The 26,732-nt window shown below is 42.9% G+C and overlaps 1 protein-coding gene across 3 annotated transcripts in view; it reads left to right on the top strand.

Annotated features, from left to right (window-relative positions):
• FARP1 (FERM, ARH/RhoGEF and pleckstrin domain protein 1) overlaps nt 1–26,732 on the top strand; it is a 200,027-nt gene that overhangs the window by 159,077 nt on the left and 14,218 nt on the right. For 2 of the 3 annotated variants that reach the window (XM_030968492.1, XM_030968312.1), the window contains exons 14-18: nt 9,335–9,525; nt 10,996–11,085; nt 13,242–13,375; nt 22,591–22,672; nt 25,340–25,577. In XM_030968492.1, the coding sequence (XP_030824352.1) occupies nt 9,335–9,525; nt 10,996–11,085; nt 13,242–13,375; nt 22,591–22,672; nt 25,340–25,577 (735 nt within the window). The remainder of the gene's footprint in view (nt 1–9,334; nt 9,526–10,995; nt 11,086–13,241; nt 13,376–22,590; nt 22,673–25,339; nt 25,578–26,732) is intronic. The other variant, XM_030968404.1, reaches the window with a different exon arrangement.

Raw genomic sequence — 26,732 nt, 5'->3', positions numbered from 1 at the left:
CAAGTGCTGCCATTTCACCCATGGCTCATAGCCTGCCTAACAGGCACCACCCCACTAACCATTGCAGTGCATGCTGAATACAAATTGTATCAAGAAAAACTGAAGAGAAATTCCTATAAGTAAAAAATGTCAACATGTGATTGAAAGTCTTTAGGTTGGCTGTATTCTCATTTACCTTATGTGAGCTATACAGAGCTAGTTGTAGGCAGATGAGCATAATGAAAGAATTGCATACCAATAGTTTAAAAAATCCTATCAGTCTATTAGTTTTCTTCAGGATTAAAGGGCATGCAAAACTAGAAAGAATTTTCTCCACACAGCAGCATTGGTAATGTTGAATGTAATCAGTAGAACCCAGTAAAGAGTGAAAAAACAATGGTTTATTAATTAGCTCACTAAATGGGGCCGGTATTACTTGACCAGACTGCTTCAGGACCTGTACTTTCTCCCCTGAATATTTGTAGGACAGGTTTTTGTTTGTAGGGAGGCTTTTATTGGTTGAAGCAGCTCTGTTCATTTTGAAGCAAGGGCATTCATGCCAGAAGTTCCTGTTCTGACCTCTCTACCTGTACATGCAAGTACTTGGTGGTGACCAGAGAAAGTCAAATAGAAAATGGGTGAGACAGATCTAAAAGCTATTTATAAGCCCCTTTTTTTCTTCACTAAGAAGCAGATATGATTTAAATTTTGTTGTCTTCAGTCCCACGATAAGCACACAAACGTAGAGTCTCTGTAATCACTAGAAGTTTCTTCTGGGGAGCTCAAGGAAAAGAGAAGAATAAAAGACATTTTAAGCGCACAAAAAATATCTAGCCCTGTTTATTTGCAGTTCCCTTTGGCATAATGTGCTTTCCACTCTTTTTCTGAGAGTTTCAAGTCCCAGTAGTTTTGTAGGGTACTCAGAGAGCAAGGATTATGTTGATCAGTTGAACTGATGAAGCAGACCCAATTTTGAATTTTGGTAAAACCAATGATTCAGATCTCATTGGTATGATCTACATGCAATTAGCATGAACTGTGGTTATTTCTGGAACAGTTCTTTAACAGAAACAAGGATGCCTGACCTATAAATTCTCTCAAATTACGTGTTTGTTTAACTAATCTCATTTGTCTTAATGAGCCATTAGACTGCTGTCAGAGGTGACTTTAGAATGAAATTTTAATTGCTGCAATTCAACTTCTAATGATGAAAAACGAATTAGCAATCCAAGTTTTTCCTGACTTCCACACATGTTTGAGGAAGTTGGGTGTCACAGCCTTGTGCACAGAAATGTGGATCACTGGAGAATCCCTGTCATTCTGCAGCATGCTTGTCACCAGCTGGAAAGAGCAGTGAGTGTGAAGGAAAGAGGTTCTCTGTTCAAGCATGTAAAAAAGTGAAGTGAGCCAACATCCCTTTTAGTCTTCCAATAATGCTTCTCTCTTTCTCTCTCTCTGAATAGTGTAGTTTCTTACAGCAGCTTCTCTATACTTTAGTTCATCTCTTTCCTCTTTATTTAGGGGATCAGTCTTCTTCTCCATAAAAAAATAAGAGAAACCCTAAATATATGAGGGAAATTGAATCTTCTGGAACAATTTTGAATATGTAGGCCTTTCTTTTGTTAGCTGCTGTCAGACACAAGTGGTAGGAGAAGAGTCCTTTTCTCAGAAATCCAGCTGCTTGTTGGTGTCCCCTACTTGGTGGTGGTGGTTGTGGGTCTTCTGATGGTAGGTGGCAGATGTACAGTGTTAACATCATGAGGACCCAAGGCTCACATCACCTGGTGTGTAACTTTTCTCAAATGTGAGTAGCAGTGGACTCTGGTTTCAGTCAAGCTACGTCAGGAAAAATTTTTGCCTGTACTGTCAGGTTCTAGAAAGGAAGGAAATTTAAATCCTAGGAAACTGACATCAGCAAAATCTTTCCTCTTCTGTTTCTCTAGTTTCTATAGTTACTGAAGTATGCCTAGACAAAGGCACATATCTTAGTTACTTATTTGTAAGGGAAATAATTGTTGTGCAACATGTGCATCCTGAGCAAAGGTGTCTTCTGTGTTCCTCCCTATGGTTAGGCTGTGTGGTGCCATTGATATTTTTAAATACAGAATTTCTACTTAAAAATCAAAGGCATCATATGAGCAAAAATCCTAGTTTGGGTGACATGTAGCAGTTTTTACAGAGTGTTTTGTCTTTTGTTCTAATTCTGTGTTCTATAAAGAGCATGTAGAATAAGCTTGGTTTATGTTGTTTGTTATTAAAAGCAGTGAGCACTTTCTTTTAAATGTTATGAGACCTGGAAATCCTTTGTGCCTGGCTGAGCAATGTATTCACAGGCACGTTTTTCACAAGTATGTGTGTAAATAATGGTGGTGTTATTACAGTAAAGGGAGTAAAGACCTTAGGATCATAAATTTGCATGACATAATGATAAATAGTTTGCTCAAGAATGGTTGGAGTTTTAAGATGTAATTTTTGTTGATTTTTTTTTAAGTTTTGGCCCCTGAGAACCATAAAAATCTACAGTTCACATTGGTAAAAATCAAGTCTAAAGGCAGTAATGATACAGCTGTCACAGACTGAGCGTGGAAGGTTGAAGGAAAATGAATGCTTTCTGATTCAAGAGCTTTCAAGCTTGTTAAAATTAGATTAGATGCTTTCTTTAAAATGCTGCAAATCTGGTTTTGAGAAGAGAACAGGCTTTTGCCTTTGGTGGTTTTCAGCAAGATCAGAGGTAGATCTTTCTGTTTAGTTCAGAGAATGTTAGAGCTCATGCCTGTTGCTTTTCCATGAGGCACTTAAAAATATTTGATTAGCTGAATCCTTGTATTTCCCTTTTCCTGCTAAAAAAATCACCTGGGCCCACTAACAAAAGTATATAAGCTTGGCAATGTTCACTTACCCAGCCCTTTCCTGATTTCTGTGTGTGCACACGCATAGATTTTTTTAAAATAAATCTCAATAGTAAAAATTATTTTTTAAGATTGGCAGTGCTGGGGACTTCATTCTCATTTTTGTCATTTGTTTAATACCTTTTAAAAAGAAACATTTTTTGTTTCATTGTATGCACTGTTTTGTCAGCATGTACCTCTCTGGGAGAAAAAGCCTTTTCAATGTTCTGTCTATCCTCAAAGCATGGTATATCTTCTGTTCCTTGCATTGTTTAGAGCACTGTCTCAATGTCCTTTTACTGCAGAAATGCCTATTTTGTATTTGGAGTACCTGATTCCTCCTGTTACAGTGATCCTGCCTCACGGAGCACTCCTCGCCTCAGAATTAATGAAAACCCTCGCTAGGTTGTGACTCTCAGGCTGAGAAACCACACCATGCTGGGGAGCAAAAGAGAAGAGGGGAGCAGGTCTCTTTTCCAGGGCATTTGGGCTTCACTGAGCACAATCAGTGCCCTTCATTTCCTAATGAAGGCTGCACCCAGCAATCCGGGCTATGGGCTCGTAAGCAGGATCACTGCAGTCCTGGGGAGGTGTCTTGGTGGAATGGACAGTAGCTGTGGCATTAGCTTACATGGGGGCTGAAGGTTTCCAATTCTGTTGTGGCACTGTGTTGTGTTGGTTTAAAGGCAAACAAAGGCAAAACTAACGCTAACCCTGGATACGACAGGAAAACCTTCTGTAGGTCGCTCTATTTCTGTCTGGAGAGATCAAGGCTAGACAAAGGGCTGATGCCCAGTGACCTTGCATTCTCCCCAGAGTGTAATGCTCACTCTTTGTTCTTGAGATGGGAGCAGACCCTGATGTAGGCCAACAGCAGTTACTGTCTGATTTCACACTCACCGCTGTCTAATACTGCAGCCCACCAATAAAGCATGGACCTTTACCAGCTGGGGAGGCTGCTGGCTACTAAACCAACACCAAGCTTGATGAGACTATAAGCATGTCAAGCCATTTAACTGTGTATGCATGGAATTAATTTTTTTATTATTATTTTTAGTTTCACCTGTACCTGAAGGCTTTTACTCATTCTAACTGGTATTTTGCTGTAAAACTGTCACTGGTTTAATTGTTCTGTCCAATTGCTGGCTGATGCTTTGTCCTAAATATGAGGAAATTGGTTCATTGAGAAGGTGCACCGTTTTCCCAAATTCTGCTCACTGCCGTGGGCGTGCATTTTGCAGCTGTGACATCAAAGTGAACCTTTCTTCCGCTCAAGCTCCTCTTCAAGCCAGGCAGAGTTAGTGGTTATGTGTGACATTGGATTTCTTCACAAGTTTGTTTTTAATTCCTGTTCCTCCTGAAAATCTTTGGTACTGCATTCAGGGATGTTTGTACATTAATTTACAGCTGTTGTGTAACTACTTTTCAAACTAACAAACTGTATCCACTGCTCCAGCTTGATTCATGTAATGGGGAAGAGAAGTGCAGCTTGATGAACTGGTTCCTCTCAAGCTTTTGTGGAAGTCGGTGGGATTTTTTTTTTTTTACATTGAGGGAGAACAGAGCAGAATCTCTATCCCATAACTCTTCAGCAGCATGACTGTGCCTGGTTCACAGCTGGGGAGAGAAGGGATGGACACCATTATTGAACTGTTCTTCAATCTGAGGTACTTTAGTGATTGGTGAAGTGCATATGAAAACTTCTGCTGCTTCATCTGGTGCTATCTCTCCCCCATGCCACATATCTTCTCTGACCAAAACATTTAGGTGCACATTAGAGCTATGCAACCACTGTAAAGATGGAAAATTAAGCTAGACTATGTGGCCACAGCAGTGGCAGCTCTGTCAGATACTTTCTTATTGAAGAGCCTTCATAAGTGATATGCTCAGCAATGACAAGGATAACGGGGAAGCAACTTGGGTTTCATCTGCCAGACTGGAGTTTAGAAAACACTGATCAGACATTAAAGTTGAGTAAGTGGGATATGGATGTCACAAGCCTCCCCTGACTGCCGAGCAGGCCATGGAGCAGGAGTAAGAGAGAATAAGCCCTGCAACATTCCAGGTATTCAGAAAGGTGCTTTTCTGGCTCTTAATATGTTTTTAATTTCTAATAATAATAATAACAACCTTGAGAACAATAAAACTCTCAAGAGTTGACTTGATGATGACTTAAGCGGTACATGAAGTTTTCCAGCAGAATTTCAGTCACCTTTAATAATGTTTTCTCTCACTTTCCATAATTGAGTCATTATCACTTCTCAGTACTCCACACAAAAGAAGCATTCCCATGGGCATCTTAACACCTCTGTACTCTTCCTCTCTGTTAAAAAAACACTGTGTATGAATGGGAATTGTTCCTTTTGAAGTAGGTGCAGAACACTAAGTGGCCTGAGTTTGTTATTCTGCAGTTTCAGAAGAAAAGGAATGGAGGAGGAGTATCTTCAGGATACACTGAGTCCCATTTGTCTCCCTCACAAAGAGGGGAGCTCCCCTGTGTTGGGGTAGTTTCTAACCAGGGATTTCAAGTCATCTCATGCTGCCTGTGTAGTCAACAAAGAGGCAGCAGGCAGTTCAGGCCACCTATGGTGCGAATTGACCTCTGGGAGAGACTTCCCTCATCATGTGGAAAGTACTGATTTTAACTGGTTTTCCTTTGATATGAGCCATGCTTAGAGCAGTGTCACTCAGGCCAACACTCCATGGGCACCACCCTCAGCCCCTGTGGGTTCTCAGCTGTGTGTGACAGGAGCCAAGAGTATCCAGCGTATAGTGAGTGGGATGGATTGCCTCTGGTGGCCAAGGGCAGAGCCCCCATAGCTTGCCAGCACTCTGTGCCTTCCTACCCCTAAACTGCAGCAAGCAACTGATGTGTATTTTGACAAGGGTGTAGCTATTAAGTATTTGATTCTAGCTGCTGGCTTCTTTTTGTGTAGCACATGGAATACATATGTTGGTTGGGAGAGATTTGAGACATGTGTAAAGCTAGGAAGATAACCCATACTTTCATGTCCTGTGGCCATGTAAAATGCCATTGTCATTTCATAGATGTTTTCCCCCAAGTTAGATTTCAATCTATCTTGAATAGATTTCAATTAAGTTTTGCTTATTTTGTTACCTTCACTACTGCAGAACTTTTCTCTGGTGTCAGTGGAACTAAGAATCACTCCAGGTATTTTGGCATTGATGGTAAAATCTGGCATGCCATGGTAAAGTGCATTCTCATTGTTTGCCAGTGTCATCAACCAGTGTTGGTTTCTCTTCTTAAACCCATACATAGAAAATAATTGAAGCACATGCATAATAATTCCTACCCACTCCTCCAATGATGTAATTTTAGTGTACACTTAAATAATCCTCAGATAAACATTCTTTTGTGCTTTCTCTTGATTTGTGTGTATACAGCTGACTCCATTAAATTTGAAAGATGGCCCAATTCTGAATCTAAATAAAAATCACTTGAAGTGTGAGCAAAGACAATTCCATGTTACCAGCTGCAAACCATTTAGGCCTCCAATGTGCAGTAGCATTTGCTATCTGGCAAATGATATGCTAATAATTGCCTGTCAATCCATGAATCCTTTAGGGTGAATTGTAAGGGATTTCAGTACCTTGTAAATAGGATTGGTCTTCTCCCTTCTGCTTCTATTTATATTCTGCAGTATGTAGTTGATGAGTAGAGCCTGTATGAATGTACTCTTCTGTGGCAGGAGATCAGATGAAACACTTTGTTAATTCCGGTTATTTATTCCTCACCTCTGTGAAAGAGAGAAAGTGGCTTTGCAGCACTGCCATGACCCATCAGCATGACATGTGTCCTGATTGATTGGTGATGGGGGAGGGAAGAACCCCCATTTTCATTTCTTCATGGCTTACTGATTTTTTCACACCAAAACGAACTTGTTTCCCACATTTCCCAGAGCAACATCCAGTGTGTTGATATCTATGGCTGTGTTGGTTGTAATTAGGCCCCAGAATGTACTAATGTAAGGACATTTTGAGGTCCTCTCATAATGCAACCCCTTTCTTACAACTAGTTTCAATTTTCACTTGTTCAGTGTATTGGCAGGTGGGGTCTGACTGAGCTCTTGCTTGTGGTGGTGGTGGTGGTGGTTGGGTTGGGTCACTGCTCCTGCCCACATTGGTATCAAAAGGGAGGATGCAGCATTTCAGCTTGCCGCAGAATAACTTTGAGAATGTCAGTGATGCATTGACATGCAAAGTCTTTTATCAGTTGGGTGTGTACACAGTGCTGTGAGCCACCAGGCACATTTTTTGTGATACTTTCCATGATACTTTTCCCAGGTTAATGTCTTCCAACTGTAAGATAGGGTGTCTTTCTAATTCATTGTCCTTTTGATATTTTGTAGTTTGAAATACTTGAGTTGTACTGATAAAAGTTACAGTACATCAGAGCTTAGTTTTAGGATTATAGATAGGTAGATAGATATGTGAATATATCTATATCTATCTATCACAGATAGGTGCTATTTAACTCCTAGACTACAATGCTGTGAACTTCTCACAGAGGTGCAAATCATTTATTCGCTGTCGTATGACAGGCATAGTGCCAGAATTTCTTTGTTTCCACGTTTGAGGTGATAACACTTTTCTTATGTCTTTTGTAATGTAGTTAAGTACTTTTAACCTTACAACCTTGCTATTAATCTGTTTCACTATTTCTCAATGATGAATTCCATTTCTTTGGAAAATACTGTATACAGTTGTGTGCTAGTGTCAATAAAATTGACATTTGTGTAACAAGCTGTGGCATTTTCTCAAATTAACTGAACATTGATTTAGTGTGAAACTATTGGTAAATCCTTTTTTGCTAGCTGTAATAATACAGACCTTTATTTCAGACAAATACTGCTTTGACTTTGATTTTTAATAGGCTACATAACTGTCATGATTACGTAAACTGATAACTGTGCTGTTTTTTTCTTCTCTTTTCAAAGGAATGATTTACAAACTGAACTGGTTTGGAACTGGAAAACATTCATGTTCTAGCAATAAAGCTTGAGTTCTTCCAGAAAATAAATAGGTTCTACTACTGGCCTAATTATATTTATTTTATATTATATTTAATAGGGTATCTCAGCTGTGTTTTTTTAGCAACAGGAACATTTACCTATCATAATTTAGGGAGGACATAATCACATGATAGTAAATTGTATTTGACCCTAATTATATATGGCAGTGTATGTGTTTTACATTTCATCTTAGACAGCCTGTTGGCTGTGGTAGTCAAGAGCTTGTCACATTTTTTTTTTTGTTGGATTTTAATGTATGACGCCAAAATGGCACAAACTGTAAATGTTCTTCCACATGACAGATTCTTCTTCTAAAGCAGGTTTAGATTGTCAGATGTATGGAGGAGGGGATAACTGGGAGAAGACTGGGCATTTTTGGCAAACTTTCTTTCTGTGCAGTCATTAATCTGGCTGCCTCCCAGAAGACAAAATGCTAATTTCAGTAATTTAATCTAGTGTATATGAATCCATGGAAGTGTAATTAATTGTCTAATTTTTAAATATTTTTAATCCAAAATGAAATGGGACTTTATATCTGTGAAAATCTGAAATTGTCATGCTTTGTGCATTAAAAGTATTGCTTTTCTTATGTAAATGTAATGCTAGCATTTCCATCCCAAACAATCAGAGGAGCATGGAAAGACCTACAAGGTATAATATACATACTCGTGTTGTGTGTAGAAGTTGGGGAGCTAGTAGTTTTCTCCCTTCATATTAGATCTGACTGATCTTAGCAGCAACATTTCTGTAGAAAGTCATCCTTTTTCTCTAGACCTCAACTAGATAAATTTGTACTAACTTGTCCTGTAGTTCCCTATGAAGTACTGATTTGAGTGTTTGAACTTCTACCTTGCTGGAAAGAATGGCACTCCTGGAATGATTACTGTATTATTGTATTTATTCTCTTTCTATAGACTGGATTGCAATGGTGAAATGTTTTATACTAAGTCGATGTTTAGAATCATAGAATGGGTTGGAAGGAACCTTAAAGATCTCCTAGCTCCAACCCCCCTGCCATGAGCAGGAACACCTTTCGCTAGACCAGGTACTTTGGAGCTCCATCCGGGCTGGCCTTGAGCACTGCCAGGGCTGGGACAGCCACAGCTTCCCTGAGCAAGCTGTTCTAGTGCCTCACCCCTCCCACGGTAAAGCACTGCAGCTCAGTCATCTGTGCCTTGATTCCTTCCCTGCAGAGACAGTAATTTCAGCAGTTTTATCAGCTAAAAGACACTTAGCCGGTCCCATGGTGCATCCATGGTGAATGCAAGTGGATGCAGTTCCTCTGGCTTCGAGGCCATTTGGGCTAGTTTGAGGACCCTGATGGCTGTGTCTTGTAGCATAATTTCACATGCTGCAATTTAAGGTTATAACTTCTTGTGGTACTTTCTTGAGAAAGCTTGTCCTAATTGATTTCTCTTTTATCATTTTTCTTAGCAGGTTCTCTGACTGGCAGCCCTCACCTTTCAGAGCTTTCCATCAATTCCCAAGGAGGACCATCAGTGCCAAATATGACTTTATCTCCAAACTTGAGCCCTGATGCCAAGCAGTCATCTCCCTTGGTCAGCCCTTTGCTGAATGACCCGTCATGCATCAGGGCTGATGATGAGGAAGAGGTCAAAAGAAAGGTAGGGTGAATGAAGATGGCCTTGTCTCTCTTCTCTCTGATGTGTTGTGATAAATCTGGGTTGTTCCTGTTGCTCCTGAGGTTCCAAGCAACGTTATTTGGATGGGGTCTCCTATAAATCTGAACTTGCTTTTAAGGAGTGGGGTTTGGTAGTTTGTTGTAACAAAACAGTCAGTTCCATTGTCTTACTGGAGAGAAATTTTCCAGGTGACAGAAAGAAAAGGAGCAGTGTTGAGCCTGTTGTGGGAATATCCAACCCAGGCTCTCCAGTCTGTCTCTGCTGGGGGCACCACTGGGAGCATCTGGTTGTGGGAGTAGAAAATGCTCTCTTTGAGGCACAGCCTGCAGCGATCAGCTGGGAGTGTTTGGCTCAGACCCATCATTGCAGCAAAACCATGAGGAAGCATCACATCCAAAACTGCTGTCTGAAGATGAAGTGTTTGTCTGAGCTGGGCTGTTGTGGGTGCCTGCTGGCTCATCCCTCCTCTGCTGCTGGGTGAGAGGGGCTTCCTCTTGTCCTTCTGTGGCTGTTTTTTTCTCCTCGTCCTGGAGCATCTCAGGAGGGAGAAAGAAACTCTGATGGCTTTGCTGGGAAGTGGGAGTTTGTGTAAGGAAGGTCTCTTTTCCCACTGTGCATAGTTAGCAAGATGTGTGAAGGAAATTTGAGAAGAAGATCCGAGACAGTTAATGGAGCCAGGACTCTGTGTGCCAGTCCAAGACAGAGCAGCCAGTGACTGTGTGCCCCGGCTGATGGTGGTTCCTGGGGGTGCATTCTGACTGTGAAATGCCCTCACAGACTCCCTGGGCAGGGCATTCACAGTGTTTGCACTGCATCATTTGTCTTCAGGGAGGAAACAGAGGAAAAATATCTATGGATGTTTTTTTCTTAATTTTTGCTTCCTGAGCAACACAGAGGAAGATCAGTGGGTTCCTTTGGCTCTTCAGAATTAAGAAATTTTAAATCTGTAGCCTAATCTAAAATCCTTCCCCTCTCCCACTGTTAGGTTATCCAGCCAAGAAAATCTTACAGGTTTGAATTTTTTCAGAAGTATTTTTCCTGTGGATTACCATCCTGATGATGAAACTTTAAATAATCAGACACAAATTTTTGTTGTTTTGTCAAATTTGACACTTGATTTAAATGGCCATTTAGCCAGCAAAGGATTTCTTCATGAATTTCACAACATGTCCTGCTCCAGAAATAAACTGAAAGGAACATCAGCACCCCAAAGCAGTAGAAATCATCTTGGCAGAAAAAGGAGTCTCTCAAAAACCCACAGAAAGTCCTTGTTCTCTTGTGTTTGCAAGGAAGGGTTGCTTTTAGGGCTTCAGGGCTTAGGAACATTCAAGGATGAGTCACAGCATAACCACAAGCAAGGGTCACTGGTTTGTAGCTCTCTTTGTGATTTATTATCTGCAGTTTTTTTCTTCATAAAAGCAGAGGAAAACCTAATGTGCTTGCAATTCACAGAGGTTCCCAACTGAGAAGGCTTACTTCATTGCTAAGGAAGTGGCCACCACGGAGCGAACATACCTGAAGGACCTTGAAGTCATCACATCGGTATGTTTGCTTGAGCCTGACTCACAGAACACATGAAGCTCTGGCCAGGGGTGGAGTTTCATCTGCTCCATTGAACATCCTCGTGCTGCTGTTACATTCTGCGCTGTGGTTACTCTTTGCTGTGCAGGGCAGTTCTCCTCCAGGGAGGAAGTAACACGAGAATCAGAGAGCAGAGGTCTGCTCTGTGGTTAGTAACATGCACTAAGAAACTGTATCAGGTTGAGGAACTTGGGACACACTTCACTTATATTTTCTTGCTCGCATGCTTTGTGGTTATAATTACTAAAAATGCCTGTGGGTTTTCAATGACTTCTCTTAAAACTGAAGTAGCTCCTTAGGGGCACATCTAAATGTTTTCTGCTGTATTAAACGCCCTGCATTTAACATGAAATATTGCCGAGTACCTGTTTGAATGATTCTGATTTTTCAGCAAGTGAAACTGTGTGTTAAATGAGTCATTCATCTGTAGCATCTGATCAGAGTGTGATTGTTAAAATCACCAAGGCAAATAGCTGCCATCTTTGCACACACAGCAACAGTCTCGTTTCTCTTCTGAGAATAATGTTTGCAAGATATCGTCTGAAATAAGCATTTTTTCTGTGAAATGGCACTGGATCCAAACCCCTTCATGGCATTTTGGCCAGCTCCAGACCTCTCAGTTCTTAAATCACCCAGTGAGGTGCATTGCCCATTCCTGTGTTGAGTGTTGTGGTAAGCAGGACATGCTTCAGGGGGGAGTGCTGGGACCAGCTGGGAACCAGGGACACACTTTCTCCTCAGCTGCTTCTCTGTTCCAGGATCGCACGTGACAGATGCAGCTAATAGACCCCAGCTTGGACAGAACCAGTGGTTCATGGTTTTTACAGGCAGCAGGGTAGCTGTGGCCTCACTGCTACTTACCCTTGCTTTTTGGGAAGCCTGCCTGCTGAGAGGAGGCCAGGTTCTCTGTGACAGTTCTGCAGTCAGTGCTGTGGTCTCAACAGCAGATATGCTGTTCTCATCTAGTATTTCACTCGGTGGCAGCTGAAACAAAAAGTTGTAGCTTTTCAGAGCTAAAGCCCATTTTCCACCCCATCCTCTCGTTCTTGTGGTAGTCAAATTTGAATTTGCTGGATCACCAAGAGGGATGGGCCTGATGGTTAGCATGCAGTTGTGTCAACTGTGCTCCACAAATGACTGGCCCAGGAGGCCACTGAAAGTGAACAAGTAGCCAGCATAGTTGGAAAACGAACAACTGCTGTGCATGAATTTTGAGACTTGGTATATAAGCTTCAACTTTAGTTCTGCTTGGTGCTGAGATAAAGCAGGGGAGAGGGAAGCTCGGGAGGGATCTTTTTTTATCCCAGCTCTGGCTCAGCTCCAGCTGATGCTGTGTCAAGCAAGACTGCTCTAACAGTCTTCTGTGCTCCCAGCAGCCTTCTAGGCACTGCTGGAAGCCAACCACAGATAGCTGGAACCCCTCAGGGCAGTAAGGAGTGAGCCGTGTTACCCTGTGGAAGAGAATAGGCATTACTGCCTTGGCAAGCTGCCTAGTCCTATGGTTTTGTGTCACCCATAGTCTGTTAGGGTGGAATAAAAAGAATATGGAGCAAGGCTGAGCAGGAGCCTGTTTCAGTCTTTACAGTGCCTGTCCAGTTTTGTGATAACAGTGTCTTCCACTTGCTCACTTTACAAAGTGATGTCCTCTGTGTGCACACAGCAGCAGGGCCATGGGTGCTCACTGAGCCAACTCCTGCCAAAGGCATTTCAGACAGAACTCAGCAAAAAGAAAATGCAGAGCATGTTTATTTTTTTGCTTTTACTGATTGTTTACAGGTATTGTAATGCTCTTTCTCTTGCACCTGCTGCATTTGCAAATTCAGTTTGTATTGACTGACCAGTTTGGGTTTGGAAAGAATTTTCAAGATTTGATCAGTGATGGCAAAAGGGAAGGGAGTTCCTTTTTCAGCTATGCAGGGTCTGATCTCTGATAAGAGCACCAGTTCAGCACACAGGAATGTCAGGGATAGTCTGGGTTGTATTCCTAGTGCCAGATAAATAAGATCCTTGCTGGCTTAGCTGTTTAGGAGTATTTGGGTTAGGTACATAAAGACAGAAAATGATCATACCTTCTGCATTCCACCCACTGATAATTTTGCTTCTTTTTTCCTTTGTAGTGGTTTCAGAGTGCAGTGAGTAAAGAGGATTGCATGCCTGAAACACTGAAAAATCTAATTTTCTCCAACTTCGAACCTTTGCACAAATTTCACACTGGTTTTCTCAAGGAAATTGAGCAGAGACTTGCTCTGTGGTAAGACTGTTGATTGTTATTTATCTGTATTCTTTCATGCAGTTTAGCATTTTTGCATTCCCTTTTTGCTAACTCCTTGTGATCTACTGTAGGGCTTAATTTGTGCAAGTCACAGATGTTGGTTATTAACAGACAGGGTTTATTGAATCGTGCTTTGTTCATGTTTACTTGACAAACTCTGTTGTTCACATATCTCAGTTACAGACATATGCAAATGAGATCATAATTCTGGATGAAGCTTTCCCTTGCCAAATGTCAGTGTTTCTACATGGCAGCTCCTTTGAAGAACATGCTGCAAGCAAGGCTTATCACTAATAAAGAGGGAGAAGCGAAGGACCAGGTTCTGTTTCTGTCAGAATAGGTACAGGCTGGGAGGATTTCACAGAGCAGCTTCTCATTCTGCAGCATCACAGCTGTGACACTCACAGGGCCTACAGTGCTCTCTGCAAATTGAAAGAGTGTTGGAAGAGGTCACTGGGCTTGAAAATTATCTATTCTTAACATAATACTGACAGTAAAACATGGCATTTTTTACAAAATAGCTATGAAGTGAATAATTCTTCCCTGGCAAGGCTCTTAATTCATTTGACCACTGAAGTCTTAGCAGAGGCAGCAGCATAAGCAGAAGCCTTCTGCTTGCTCTGATTAGACCTGTCTGGGCTAGATTGTCTTGCTCTGTGTAGGCATTTTTTGTAACTTATCTTTGGTTCTAGGAGCTGAGCTTTTCCCTTCTCAGTTAGAAAAGTGACAACGAAAATCACGTGAAAGCAGAGCAGGCAGACCTAATGGGTGTTAATCAGTTTAATTAAGACGGGTGCCTCTTTAACTAATGAATCAAAACAAAAGCCAAAACACAGTCTCAGAGTGTGTGAGTTTAACTCTTGTGATGTACTGAGATCATTTAATGAGGGCACAGCACTTTGCAGACTAGTGCTGTCCAAACCCACCCTGCACAGCTGCAGAATTAGCAGGTGTTTTCTGGGAGGAGGGGAATGTGGTACTGCCTCTTAGAGCTGACATCCTCACCCAGGACTTTGGTTGACTCCTAATATAATTATATATATATATTTGTATATCTTGTATATGGTATTTGTATATATTTGTATATGGTTGACTCCTAATATTTTATGTATATATTTGTATATTTATTTATATATAACTAATATAGTTACTCCTAAGACACATTCTGCACAGCCAGCCTGCCTGTATCACTCTTTTTTTCATTGAGCTGCTACTGGTGCTCATTGCACTGCCCTAAGCAGCATTTATTACAGGTACTCCAAGAAGGCTCTTTCAGATGTTACAAAATACTGGTTGTTTCTTCAACCTTGGTGTGAGACTAACAGTAGCTGGAGTTAATCCCCAACTAGCTGGGGTTAACCTGTGTGGTGAGAAAAGGATGATTTATGCAGTTTAGTAAAGGCCAAGTTCTGCTCTCTGTCAGACCAGTCTGATGTGGCTGGGTGCTGACTCCTGGGCAGATGTTGAAATAGAGATATCCCTTATATCCTTCTGGTGGCATTAGAGGTGGATGCAAACCTCCTGTTCAGGTGTGATGTTTTGCAAAAATTGGATGATGCTGCACTACCAGCCTGCTGTGGAAAGGTGACATTGTGGTACGTGGAGGGAAGGACCAGTTATGTTAAAAGAAAGAAAAAGTGTTTAGGCTTCTAGACTTCCCTTGATTTTACTTTGTTTCTCCTTTTCAGTTAGCTTCTTTTAGAGCTGGGTAAACCTTCTGTTTTTCAGCTTTTCCATAAAGTTTCACAGGGTAGTAAACCTCAATTTAAAGCTTCTAATATCATATTTTAACTGCACTTACCCAGTGATTTCAAGTGCTGATCTGCTACAAAGTTACTTTGCAATCCAAATTTATTCCGAAATATTCTGCTGAGGTAACTTTGTCCCAGCTGGGCACCTCGTTCTGATTTTGTCAGCTCAGCTATTGCACGTCCTTCCACAGTTAGTGTAAAGCCACTGGGATTTCTCTGCTGGCTGCTCTGAGCCACTTGACAGAAGAGCAGTCACGTTCCTGCATTCAGTTTGCAGCCTGGATGCACCTCGTGTAGTACCCCTGCTGTAGACAGTGATGGTGGTTAAAGTTCTGCAAGATTTGAGTGTGTGCCTTGGGAAGGGAGGCAGCCCTGCTGACAGGCATTATTATGGAGGTGTTGATGTTTCTATATAATGCCACAGATGCTGAGACAAGCCACAAGCAATAAACTCTGTCCTATAGAGATTAGTGTTTAATTAAACAGTGAGTGACAAAGTTAAACAGCCCCTCAGCATCCACAAGAAGCTGGTGGCAGTGTGGTAGGGAATTCCTTCAGCAGCATGGTCAAGGTCACTTAGCTCAGTGCCAGATTGGTGCCTCTCTCTTGGGCCCCAGGAGTTTTTAAGGTAGAGAGCTCTGGCTGGGTTCACAGCTCAGGGCAGGTCACTCCCACCTGCCCAGCAAATCAGTCATGGGCCTGGCTGGGCACAGCTGCAGGCAGGTGTGTAGGAATCTGTAAAGTTAGAGAGTTTCAGGTTTGTGAGAAAACAGACAAGCTTCAGTACAGCAGAGTTATGGATATTGCTGATGCATATAAGCTGTAGTGAAGACGTGAAGAATAGAACAATAGAGGAAAATAAACGGTTCCAACACATCCATCTGTAGTCCCGTCCCGTTCGTGCCTGTATATAAACTGCCGGCGCAAGGTGTGGGCAGGATTCAAGCCAGCTCATTTAAATCCAGCTCTTCCATGTGAGCTCTTATATTTCCAGGCAGGTGGATGGGGGCAGGAAGGTCCTGAGACATCAGCTTGCTCTGCGTTTGTCAGAGGGTGAAATGTCCTACAAAAAAAGGGCCTTTGGATGAAAGGGTTGTGGACTTCATCAAGCTGCTGGAAACTCCTAGCTACCAACATGTGCTGTGGGAGCTTGGGAGAGAGAGAGCCTCCTGCAACCAGTCCTCTGTGTTCCCCTAGTGAGTAGGATGCTGGGTTTTATCAACTTAAAGTGCAATTCAGCCTGCTCACTCTACACAGACACAAGTGCAGTTCTCTAAGGTTTGTTTCAAACTTCATGCTGCATGTTGGAAGATTCAACAGGAGGTCATTCCCTGCTCTCTTAGGCCTTGCATCATATTGAAGCTGCTGCTGATGCAAAAGATCTGTGGTGAGAACAAGGCTCTGGGGGATGGTGCATAACAATTGTTAGATGTCTCCATGCCTTTAATTTGTTAAAACATTATAGACTTTTAGTGTTTGGCTGGAGCAAGCTCAGGTTGTGTACATTATTAAAAGCATTTCTGGCTTGCTTGAAGGCTTCTGAAGTGTTTGAATCTGCAATCAGGGGCAGGCTGTTTGCTACAGAACACCTTAAGGGCCAGCATCCTTTTGACCTGGCTATAGGTTCTGGCAGGTCTGATCTGTTTCTTTACACAGTTTGCCCATTTTTCTCTTTAGTGCTGCATTTCCTAAGAGCAGCACGTCCCAGTGTCCAGAGCCTAGTGACAGCTTTTAGTGTGACATAGATTGATACTGACACCAATAGTCAGCTGCAGAATATAGGCAGTCAGTGCATTTTTCTCAGCCAGTTTCTTTCTGGCCATGGAACTGAGAAGGTTCCTGGTGGTTTTCTTGCACAGCATCCTAAGATGAGTGATACCATGGCCTGGGCCATGTTTTCAGCCCTGCCTGTGTTGTTGCAAGGCCAGTAAAGCATTCCATGAATCTCCTCAGTTGCCACAACTGTGCTGAGCTCTGGAGGCTGCCCATGTTCCTGGGAACAAGTGAAACATCCCACTGGAGGCTGTGTGGTTTGAGGAGAGGAAGGAGGACCTTTGGTGGATGCAGGCAGGCATGGTGCTTTGCCCTCTCACACAGGAAGGGAAGAGGAGAGGAGAAAAGCAGGAAGCTGCCTCAGGTAGGAGAGGGAACAGCACACATCAGGCTGTTCAGTGAGCAAGTGCCAGAAGAGCTGCATGCAGCACTTGGGCATCCAGATGCTGGTCCTGGCTGCCAGGACTCCTCAGCAAGGCTTTGGATGCAAGGCCAGGAGCTCCCAAGCCTTTTTGATGGGAGAAAATACGGGAGGCATGTGTCAGTGACTTTAGGCTGGCTCCTGCTTCCCAAGACCAGGGATGTTTTATGGCAGGGAGGAAGAGGTATGGGCAGTGCAGGCAGAGTGTGACATACTTCATCAGCTTCTGAGAGGTTGAATCTGAGAAGTCAGTTAGGAGGAGTTGGGTTCTCCTCCTCCTTTTACCTCAGCTGTTTAATAAGCTATTCATTTGGGCCACAAGCACCATTTTCCATCCAAAATAATTGAGCTCATCTTTCCACACCCCATTAAATGTATTGCAAGTTTCCACACTGATTTCTTTAAATGAAGACAGAAAGTGGCAAATAGAGAACCATAAGTATCCCTCTTTTCTGACCACTGAGCAGCAGAGAGAGCAGTGCTGGGGCAACCCAGGATAGCTGTTTCTGCCCAAGGATGCCCTCATCAGGTAGTACAAATCTGTGTTTTGGGCCGTATCCATGTGCTAGGAAAGAAAAGTGTTATGTACCTCCCAGAAGTGCAGGCAGGCTCCTCTTCTCCCGGGGAAGCTGCTAGTTTGACTTGCAGATCTTTCCGAGGAAAGCTGCTGCTCAGTGTTACCAGATGGGAATGTGTGGCTGTAATTTGCAAGAAAAAGGGCTCTTAATCTTAGCATATGAAAGGAGAAGGCGAAATCAGGGTTTGTGGAAGCAAAATTGAAAACCTCTAATAAAAAAGCACTCAGGGAGGTGTAGGAAGATGAACCAAATGTTGATTTATTAACCATTTTTTGTTTGAGAAGAAACACTTGTGCTGAGGAAGAGCAGCCTGAGAGACAGTTTATATAAACAAGGCAGCAGTCCTTATCTGCCTCCTCAAAGGCTCATGGCTGCTGAGGAGGCACCAGGAGGGCACTTGCACTGTCCTGTGCACAGAAATGAGGTGTGTGCTGCAGTACAAACCTCTGAGTTATGCACTGCAGATTCCTGAGACCAAGACATTGAGAGGGGCTTGGTGCCAGCACACTGGGCTCGGTTTTGAGAGGATAGTTTTCATTGCTGAGGTCACTTTTGGGTATCTCTGGAGATTGGAGCTGTGCTACGCCCAAATTAACTGGAAATGGTGAGAGAAGTAGCACATCCAGGATCTGTTAGTCAGAGTTGGAGCCATGTTGCATCAGTCCCTGTGGCTCACCCAGCAGGATATGCCCAGGGTCAGCTCTGAGGCTGTTCCACAGCAAGGCATGGAATGCTTTTGCATTTACAGCCCATTTTCATGCAGTGTTGTTACTTGCTCAGATCCCTTACCCTTTGAAAGCATTACTGATGCATGTTTGCTGTAGACTGGGTTTCTCCCACAACAGGGGCAGCCATCCCAAAGTCTTTAAATGTATGCATACCCTCCAAAGGCTTGGTGTGACTCTGGGAAGCTCTGATGGCTTCAGCAGTGCGTTGGTTAGGCTCTGAGCAGCGTGTCATGCACCACTCACTGCTGAAAGTCCAGCTGCAGTGCTGGCTGGAACGGGCAGGGCAGTAAGAAGCAGGGCGTGAGCAAGGAAAGGGGTGTTTGCTTTTTTTTGGCTCTTCTTTTCCAATTACAAAACATGCCTCTTACTTAAAAAGCAGTTGTAATGGGGAATGTTTAAGGTTTTTTTTTTAGTATTAGAACTTTAGTTAATAATAAAGTCAGAAAGAACTTCAAAGTGTCTAGGTGCTCAAAGAACCAGCTGTGGTATTCAGGAGGGAGTTCCTGAGCATGTAACACAAGGTCACACATTGTAAATATAATTTGTTACAATTGATTTATTATTATTTTGGCTGCAATTCAAGGGCTGCAATCAAAGACTTCTGTGTTTGCCTCAAAAAAGTCTTTATTAAGGTACCTTTCTCTTCTTTCTTGCCTTTCCACCATCCCGATTGAATACCTTCTGATTGAGGGTATGGGCTGACTTGAGATTTCCTTCTATTATTTTTTCAATTGTATACACTAAAGACATCATGTAATTCGAAAATCTGACAGGGCTGCTTGTGTAATCCCTGTAAGTTCAAGCTGATGGCTGTTTGGAGTAATATATATAAGGTAGTGCCTGAATTTCTTGCCAGGGGTAAGCCAGTCTTCTCTTTTCTTGCTATTGTACACTTGCCTTGCTGTAAAAAGGAAGGGATTACTTGGATAAAAATGGGAAATGATCTTATAATGACCAATAACATCCTCACTTTTTAGCATGATTTTCAGTGGCTTCAGACCTCCCCGACAATGTCAGTGGAGTCAGGGCACATTATGCATGGGGGAAGCTGCTCCTACATCTTCTGTGGAGATGGGCACCATAAATCAGCTCCTGATGAAAAGCTGTGAGACCCTAGGCCCTGAGTTTTTTCCCTTGTCACTGGCAGATAGATACCATGTTCAAACAGTGACCCGTGAAAACAAGGAGTAAGAAGAACAATTTAGCCATTGATGCACAACAAATGAGCAGCTTCTTCCCTCTCAGCAAGCTGAGTGTTGTTATTCAAAACATACACCACAGGGAGAACTCTCCTTTGTGCTCCCGTGCTTTGGGCTGTTGCAGCAGCAAGACATCATCTGATATGTTGTGTGTTTGGGTTTTATTTTTATATTCTGCATATTTGGATGCTCTTTTCTTGGTGTTTCTTGTTTTCTTGGGATTTGCACATTGAGGAGCTGGGGAAGATGGCAGTGTAGCTTGGGGTTTGCTGTGGGGTCCCAGCATGGAGCTGGGGTAGAGTGGAGGTTGGGTTTTGGGGGGCAGATGGGAAGCTCTCATGTTCTCTTGTGCCCAGTTTCAGCTTTCCCTGCCTCTCTGTCCACATCACAGCCTACATGCCTGTGCACCATCTCCAGTGGGAAAATCATCTCCTTTGCAAGGGAAATTCATTTGCCTAGAAATAAATAACTAAAGGAAGAAGAGTGGCTGGAACAAGGAGCAGTATGCAGCCATCACATTTCTGTATTTTGTCCTAAGAAAAGCCAGGGTTTATTTCTTCCAGCAGGATGCATCTGTGTGCAGCACAGGTCATCTCTGTCAGCCTGGGCTGAGGGTTCTGGTAGCATTCAGCTCTTCACTGCTCAGCCAACAGCTGGAGTGAGGCTTCTGCTTCTGGGGCCCCCTTCTCTCTGTCTCTGTCACTCTGCCAAGGTGCAAAGTTTTGAAAACCCTAAAAGTCTGTGGCTAATGCTGGTGAAGGGGGACTGTTCCTGATGTGGTGAGATGCTGTGCAAGCACTCGGTGCTGGTGGTGCTGAAGAGGGTCCAGCAGGTCAGCTTTTAGGAAATAAGGACCTGACTGTTCCATGAACAGCCCCATTAATTATTAGCTGTTGGAAGCACTCACTGGGACTTTGGTAGGCTTGGGCTCAGCCTCCAAGTAGGCAGCTAGTAGATAAGACATTTGCACTGTGTATTCCAGCCAATCTGCATTGTAGCCTTCAGATCAGAAAAGCAGTGTCTATTTAGAAAAAGCAGTCTGTAGTGATGTACTTAATATTTATCTTGGCAGTAAGTAGATAACTCTACATTTCATACTCAAAAAGGTACAAAACTGCTAAAGTCCATTAGATTAAATCAGATGTAGACACATGGAAATGGATCCAGGTAGTGCCAGAGAATGAGAGAATAACAAATACATAAAGCAAGAATTCTTGTAGAGATAATTGCTAAATACCACACCATTGCTGGCAGCAGCACAATTTCATCTGGCTTTGACACTTCTGAGTTTGTGTGTAGATGCCCAACATGAACCATTTGGGAGGGGATGCTGCCTGCTGGGTTGATGGATGCAGGGTGGCTTTCCCTTGCTTCCAGCCAGGGTGGGGCTGCTGCCTGGGATTCCAAATGGTTCTGGTTTTCAATCAGGGGCACTTGGATATGCACCACTAGGAGCAGAGCTTTAGTGGCTGGAAGGTTTTATTTACAACCTGTCAGGAAATCTCAGTGGGGAGAGCTGCTGGATGAGTATGTCATGGGTATGTCATGGGGGAAGGGAGGATTAAGGAAAAGCATAGCGTGGAGATGATTTGACAGACAGAGGCTTCCTGAAGACAGAAATTGTACTTTCAGTTTAGACATTGCTCAGGCATGATTTGACTATGGCAGTGTTTATATGACATAATGGTTTTGCAAAACAGTGATGCTAATTAAGGCTACCCCTGACACAACCCAACTTCCTACCCCAGTGTAACCTTTGGGGTCAGAAAAAAACCATTAAAAATCTTGTTGAGTGCTGGTTTTCCTTGCCTAAATAGCCATGTGAGTATTAACACACTAGGAAAATGCACAATGGGAAATGATTAAAGACAGCCTATGAGACTGGATGATGTTCAAATGAACATGGAGTAATCCCTTGTTTATCAATGGAGTCTCTTGGAAAGGGGAAGGGGACAGTGCTTCTCCCCACACACTCCTAGTGATTTTTCGAAAGCATACCTTTGTTGGAACAAATCTCTTACAGGTTTTTATAGTCATGATTTTTCCTCCTGTGTTTTCAATAAGCACATGTTTGGTTTCACTCAGAGCGTGGTATCCTTGCCTATCTCTCACATGGATTTAGATACAGGAATATCTTTCTTATCAGGAGCAGTGTTACTCCCAAGTGCTGCACTCACCAAAGTGCAGCTGGCTGGGTGGGAGGCAGCACTTTGCATTTGTAATACCATAAGTGAAGTACTGAATGGAAATTCCTGCCAGCATGTGACACTTGTGAGTCAAAGCCAGATGCTGGATGGATTTTTAATATTTTTTTTTGGCCCCACTGACCTGTTCAGAGGAAGAACACCCCCAGGTCCTGTTCTGGGATTCAGCCATTGTATCTGAGCAGAATTAACCTTCTGCTGTAAGGTCACATATTCTCATGGGACTCTGATGCCTTCTTTTTCCCCAAACCATTTCCAGCCTTCTCTGGTGTATTCAAAAATGCTAGCAATTTTCTTTAAAAGTCTAATCCTTCTGTTAAGTGCCTGCCCTCTGTTGTTAGGAGTGAAAGGCAGGCTGGGTGAAGGGTGTGCTGTACCTGGGAATTACATGTCTGTCAGGAAGATTCCTCACAAGCTTCTGAGCAAAGGGGCATGGGGGTCAGGATTTTAAAAGAAATGAGCTATTGAGTTTCAGTGCTTATAAGTGATTATGCAGTTTTATTGGATGACTGAAGTGTGTGGCATTTCTGTTGCTGACAGGGAAGGCCGCTCTAATGCTCACATTAAAGGAGATTACCAAAGAATCGGAGATGTTATGCTGAGGAACATTCAGAGTATGAAGGTAGGAATGATCCTATAACTGCTAAGCTTTGACTCAGATTAACTTCAGCATGCTTTTTATTTTCTTATGATGTTGCCTCTTGTGCTGGTTTTTGCCAATTCTAATCAAGGCTTATGCTATCAAAGTTTCCTTTGATGACGTAGCCAAGCATTTGGTGGATTTCTCTGGGATTTCAGAATTGCAAGCTAATTTTAAATAGTCTAGCCCCTTTCCTCCACTCTTGTAAGAACAGAAGCAGCAAACACAAAAGTTCAGGAATATTTCATTTCCAGTTCTTTTTTCCTTCAAATAAGAAGGCAAAGCATTGGAATTTGTGTGGCTGAAGAGACTGTTCAAATGCTGAGTGTGCCTATTTTTCCATGCAAATATTCATGTTAAGATCTTGCAGGATTAGTGACCATAAGCTGGATATTGATTTGACTTGGGAAAGTTATATTTGTGCACTACAGTGCCAAGTTAGGTGAAAGGTGTTTGAATCATGAGAATAATTGCCTCTGATGCCTTTAAAAGAAGTAAAAATACACGTATGAACCATAAATCTAGGTGTAATGTTCAACAGACTTTGCAAGTGTTCTTAGTCTGGCCAGAGCAGTATTCTCAATGCCCTGTGTTGCTGAGAAAACAGCATGGAGTGCAGGCACAGGAGCCTGTGAAAACTCTACAGGTTTGTACAGTGTGGATGTAAGCTCACCTTACTGTAAGGTATCCGCCCATCCAGATCGGTGTGGGGCAGAACTTGGCATTTCACCTTCAACACGCGGCTCTCCGAGTGATATTGAACTCTCTGATAAATCTTTCCTTGGGGATGGCCACTTGGGCATTCTGCAGTTAGTAAATGGAGCAGCCTTGAGTCCTTGGCTGGAGGAGAGGGCAGTTTAATCATTACAGCTCTCCTGAGATGTTGGCTAAGGCTCGCTTTGTCTTTCAGAAGGACAGAGAGAGATGCGGAGAGCAAAGTGACGCACAAGCGATTACACGGCAGATCAGAAAAAGGGAGCACAGAAAGCTCCAGTTCCCATCCCCAGCACAGCCAGCCTTGTCACCAATAAGGCAGCCTCACTCTCTCTGCAGTGTACTTAGCCAGGAACTGCTTTTTCCCCTCAAGATGTAATTCACATGCAGTGGAAGAAATGTAGAGGGGACTTTTCTGCCTCCGTCTCTGCTCTCAAGAAGGATGCAGCTCTTTACAAACAGATTTTAGAGTACCAGAGAGCTTCAGACAGACTTTGTCTTTGCTCTTGGTATCTTGCAACATTAAATTGTGTCTCCTTTGCTGTCTGCAGGTCCTTCTATGTCGCTAGTTTAAGGGCAGTGTACAGTCCTCACTGTACCTGGCAGCGTGCTTTCACCTTTCCCATTTTTCCTTTCCCATTAAAGGGTTTTACTTAATTTGCTTTGAGATCCACCACCACTGATCAACTGATAGGTAAAGAGACAAAAGCTAGTTTAACTTAAAAGAACTGCACAAAAAACAGAAATAAAGTTAGTAAAAACTGTACTTCTTTATCATGAGACTTGTTAAAAGATCTGAAAACTGACACTACGTGTTTAATTAACATAAGAAAGAAGTTAAGAAAAGTAATTAATGGGCAGTCTCTGTAGCAGCCCAGAGGGTCTGCTGTGTCTTTTCCTGAGTTACAGACTTGTAAAATGAATATGCAGTGTGTGGAGGAAGCAGCTTGGCTCTAGGGAAGGTATGTTTCTGGTAAACATGTCACAAATCACAGGAAAGAGAGAGTTGACTGGAAATGTGTCAAAAAGCACAAACTTTAGATTAAGACAGAATTTCTTCTCAAGTCCTTTGAATTTATGCATTCAGTTTCTTTTTGCTGCTGCTTAGTATTCTACCATTTACTGGAAAACTTCAGCTGGCTGCTCAGAGAGGCTCTGTACATCCTGAAGAACCAGTTCACCTTTTTCAAAACACAGTTAATACCCTGCGTAAATTGTTAAAAAAAATACTGCTGAACTATTTTAAGGGGCAGTTGTGAATACCTGTGATACTGAGACCTAAATGGAATTCCATATTTAATGCAAACCTCATTCATTGCTGGTGTGCAGCTCCCCTGCTGCCAGTGGGATTATTTAGGGGCTGCACTAAGGAGAAGAGGATGTAGTCTAAGGATCTTGTAGAGCTTGTAACATACCCATTTCTGTCAGGCAACACCTCTGGTTTTGTGTTTGCTGAGCTTCCCAAGAGATGTAACTTCTCATTAATAAGAGGAGAGTAGAAGCCAGAAGTCCATTTGCCTGCATCTCTGTTCCCCAAAACCACCTAAGGGAAACTGGGGCATCTAAATCCCTTCATCCTTTTAGAAAATTCCATTCACATTTTTTGGCTGTCTCTGTTGCACCTACTTGCATGATCTGTGTTCGTGTCATCTCCTTGCCTTTGGATTTCCTGACCTAACTGATAAGAGAGTTAGTTTTGTTGAATTATGTGCTTTAGTTTTCCTGGGAATGCAAAGGGGGTGGGAGTGTCTACTTCAAATGAGTAATGCCTTTTCTCCTTGGCAAGTGAATATCAGAACCATTGTGTTGTACAGCAATTTTGTTTGCAAAATCCCCACTGCTGTGCTAGTTGGATGTGTTATTGGATTAGGTATGGGCTGAGTCATGTCTCTCAGTGATTGTTAAGAGCCTCCTCTTTTCTTTCATGCATAAAAGCAACTGACAATTCACCTGCGAAAGCACAGTGAGATTTTAATGGAGCTGGAGAATGGGATCAGGAACTCCCGCAAGCTGGAGACCTTCTGCAGAGATTTTGAGCTACAGAAAGTCTGCTACTTGCCTCTCAATACCTTCCTCCTCAGGCCTTTACACAGGCTTATGCACTACAAGCAGATAATGGAGAGGCTTTGCAAGCACTACCCTCCAAGCCACATGGACTTCAGGGATTCAAGAGGTAAGAAAGAGAAAAGACGTCAGTTCCTGGAGCTGGGGAATGACACCCAAATCCATCAGAGGTCTATGGCTGGAGGAAAGAAAAAAATTTTTTTAAGCCTACATAAAAAGAGGATTGAGTTGCAAAATCCACCACTCAGAGCACCATAAGCAGTAGGATTAACAGAAGGGATGCTCTTCTATACACATTATGCCACAGTCTGGGCAGGTGCTTGGAATAGAATTCTGCTGGGAGGTATTAAACACAGAGAAATGACAGCAGGTTCAGGAAGCCTCTTGAACTGAAAACAGTTGGAAGGTTGGAGAGAACACAGGGAACATACCATATGTGCTTGTGTTGTTCCTAGCTTTCCCTAGAGATCCTCTAATAACACAAAATACTAGCCCAGGTGAACCCTTGGTCTGAACCAGTAGGGATGCTGTTATTATGTCTTTCAGTGTTATTTGTCTTCTTTTCCAAGAATACAGTTTGCTCTGTTATCATTTCTGTGATTTGTTTCAGGAGCTCAAAGCAGCCAGCATGGGTTGGTTTTGGATTTGGGGTTGTTTTTTTTTCAAACATTAAGAAATTGCCCTCCTGTAGCCTGAACTCACTGCCTGCCATTTCTTTCTGATGTTTTGTTCTCCTTCCCCCTTGCACCCGTCCCCCACAGCTGTTGTAAGCTGGGTGTGTTTTAGGATAACTCCATTATCTTTGGTGCATTGGTGCCAATCCATGGAAGAGCTTGGGCAGGGAGCAGTGCTCAGCACAACTGCTCCCAGGCATAACATGTGAGCTGAGCTCCCTCAGATGCTGTGGGATGAGACTCCCAGCAGGCAGTGCACAGAATGCAGAGCTAACCTGGCCTGTGGCAGTAGGAAATGCCACCATGACCTGTGACACTGGGGGCTGTGTGACACTGGGGGCTACACCTGTGTGACACAGGTGCTAGCCCAAATCTCTCTGCTCCCTGGATGATGTCAGAGAAGGCAGTGAGTAGTGCCTGCATGCCTTTCAGCCAAGGCTGGGGCATGAGGATGATACGTCCATTCTTCTCTCCCCAGAGAGTGGAGCAGGCTGATTCCTGCTTCAGTTTTGAAATGGATATGAACATAGGGTTCACAGGTGAAGATAAGACAACATGAGGACAGTGTGACTTAGACACCTCATCAGTCT

This window comes from Camarhynchus parvulus, chromosome 1 (assembly GCF_901933205.1).
Source record: "Camarhynchus parvulus chromosome 1, STF_HiC, whole genome shotgun sequence".
In the NCBI taxonomy this organism is placed as follows: domain Eukaryota; kingdom Metazoa; phylum Chordata; class Aves; order Passeriformes; family Thraupidae; genus Camarhynchus; species Camarhynchus parvulus.
Note: the sequence above shows the minus strand (reverse complement) of the source record. Positions and strands in the feature narration are given on the sequence as shown.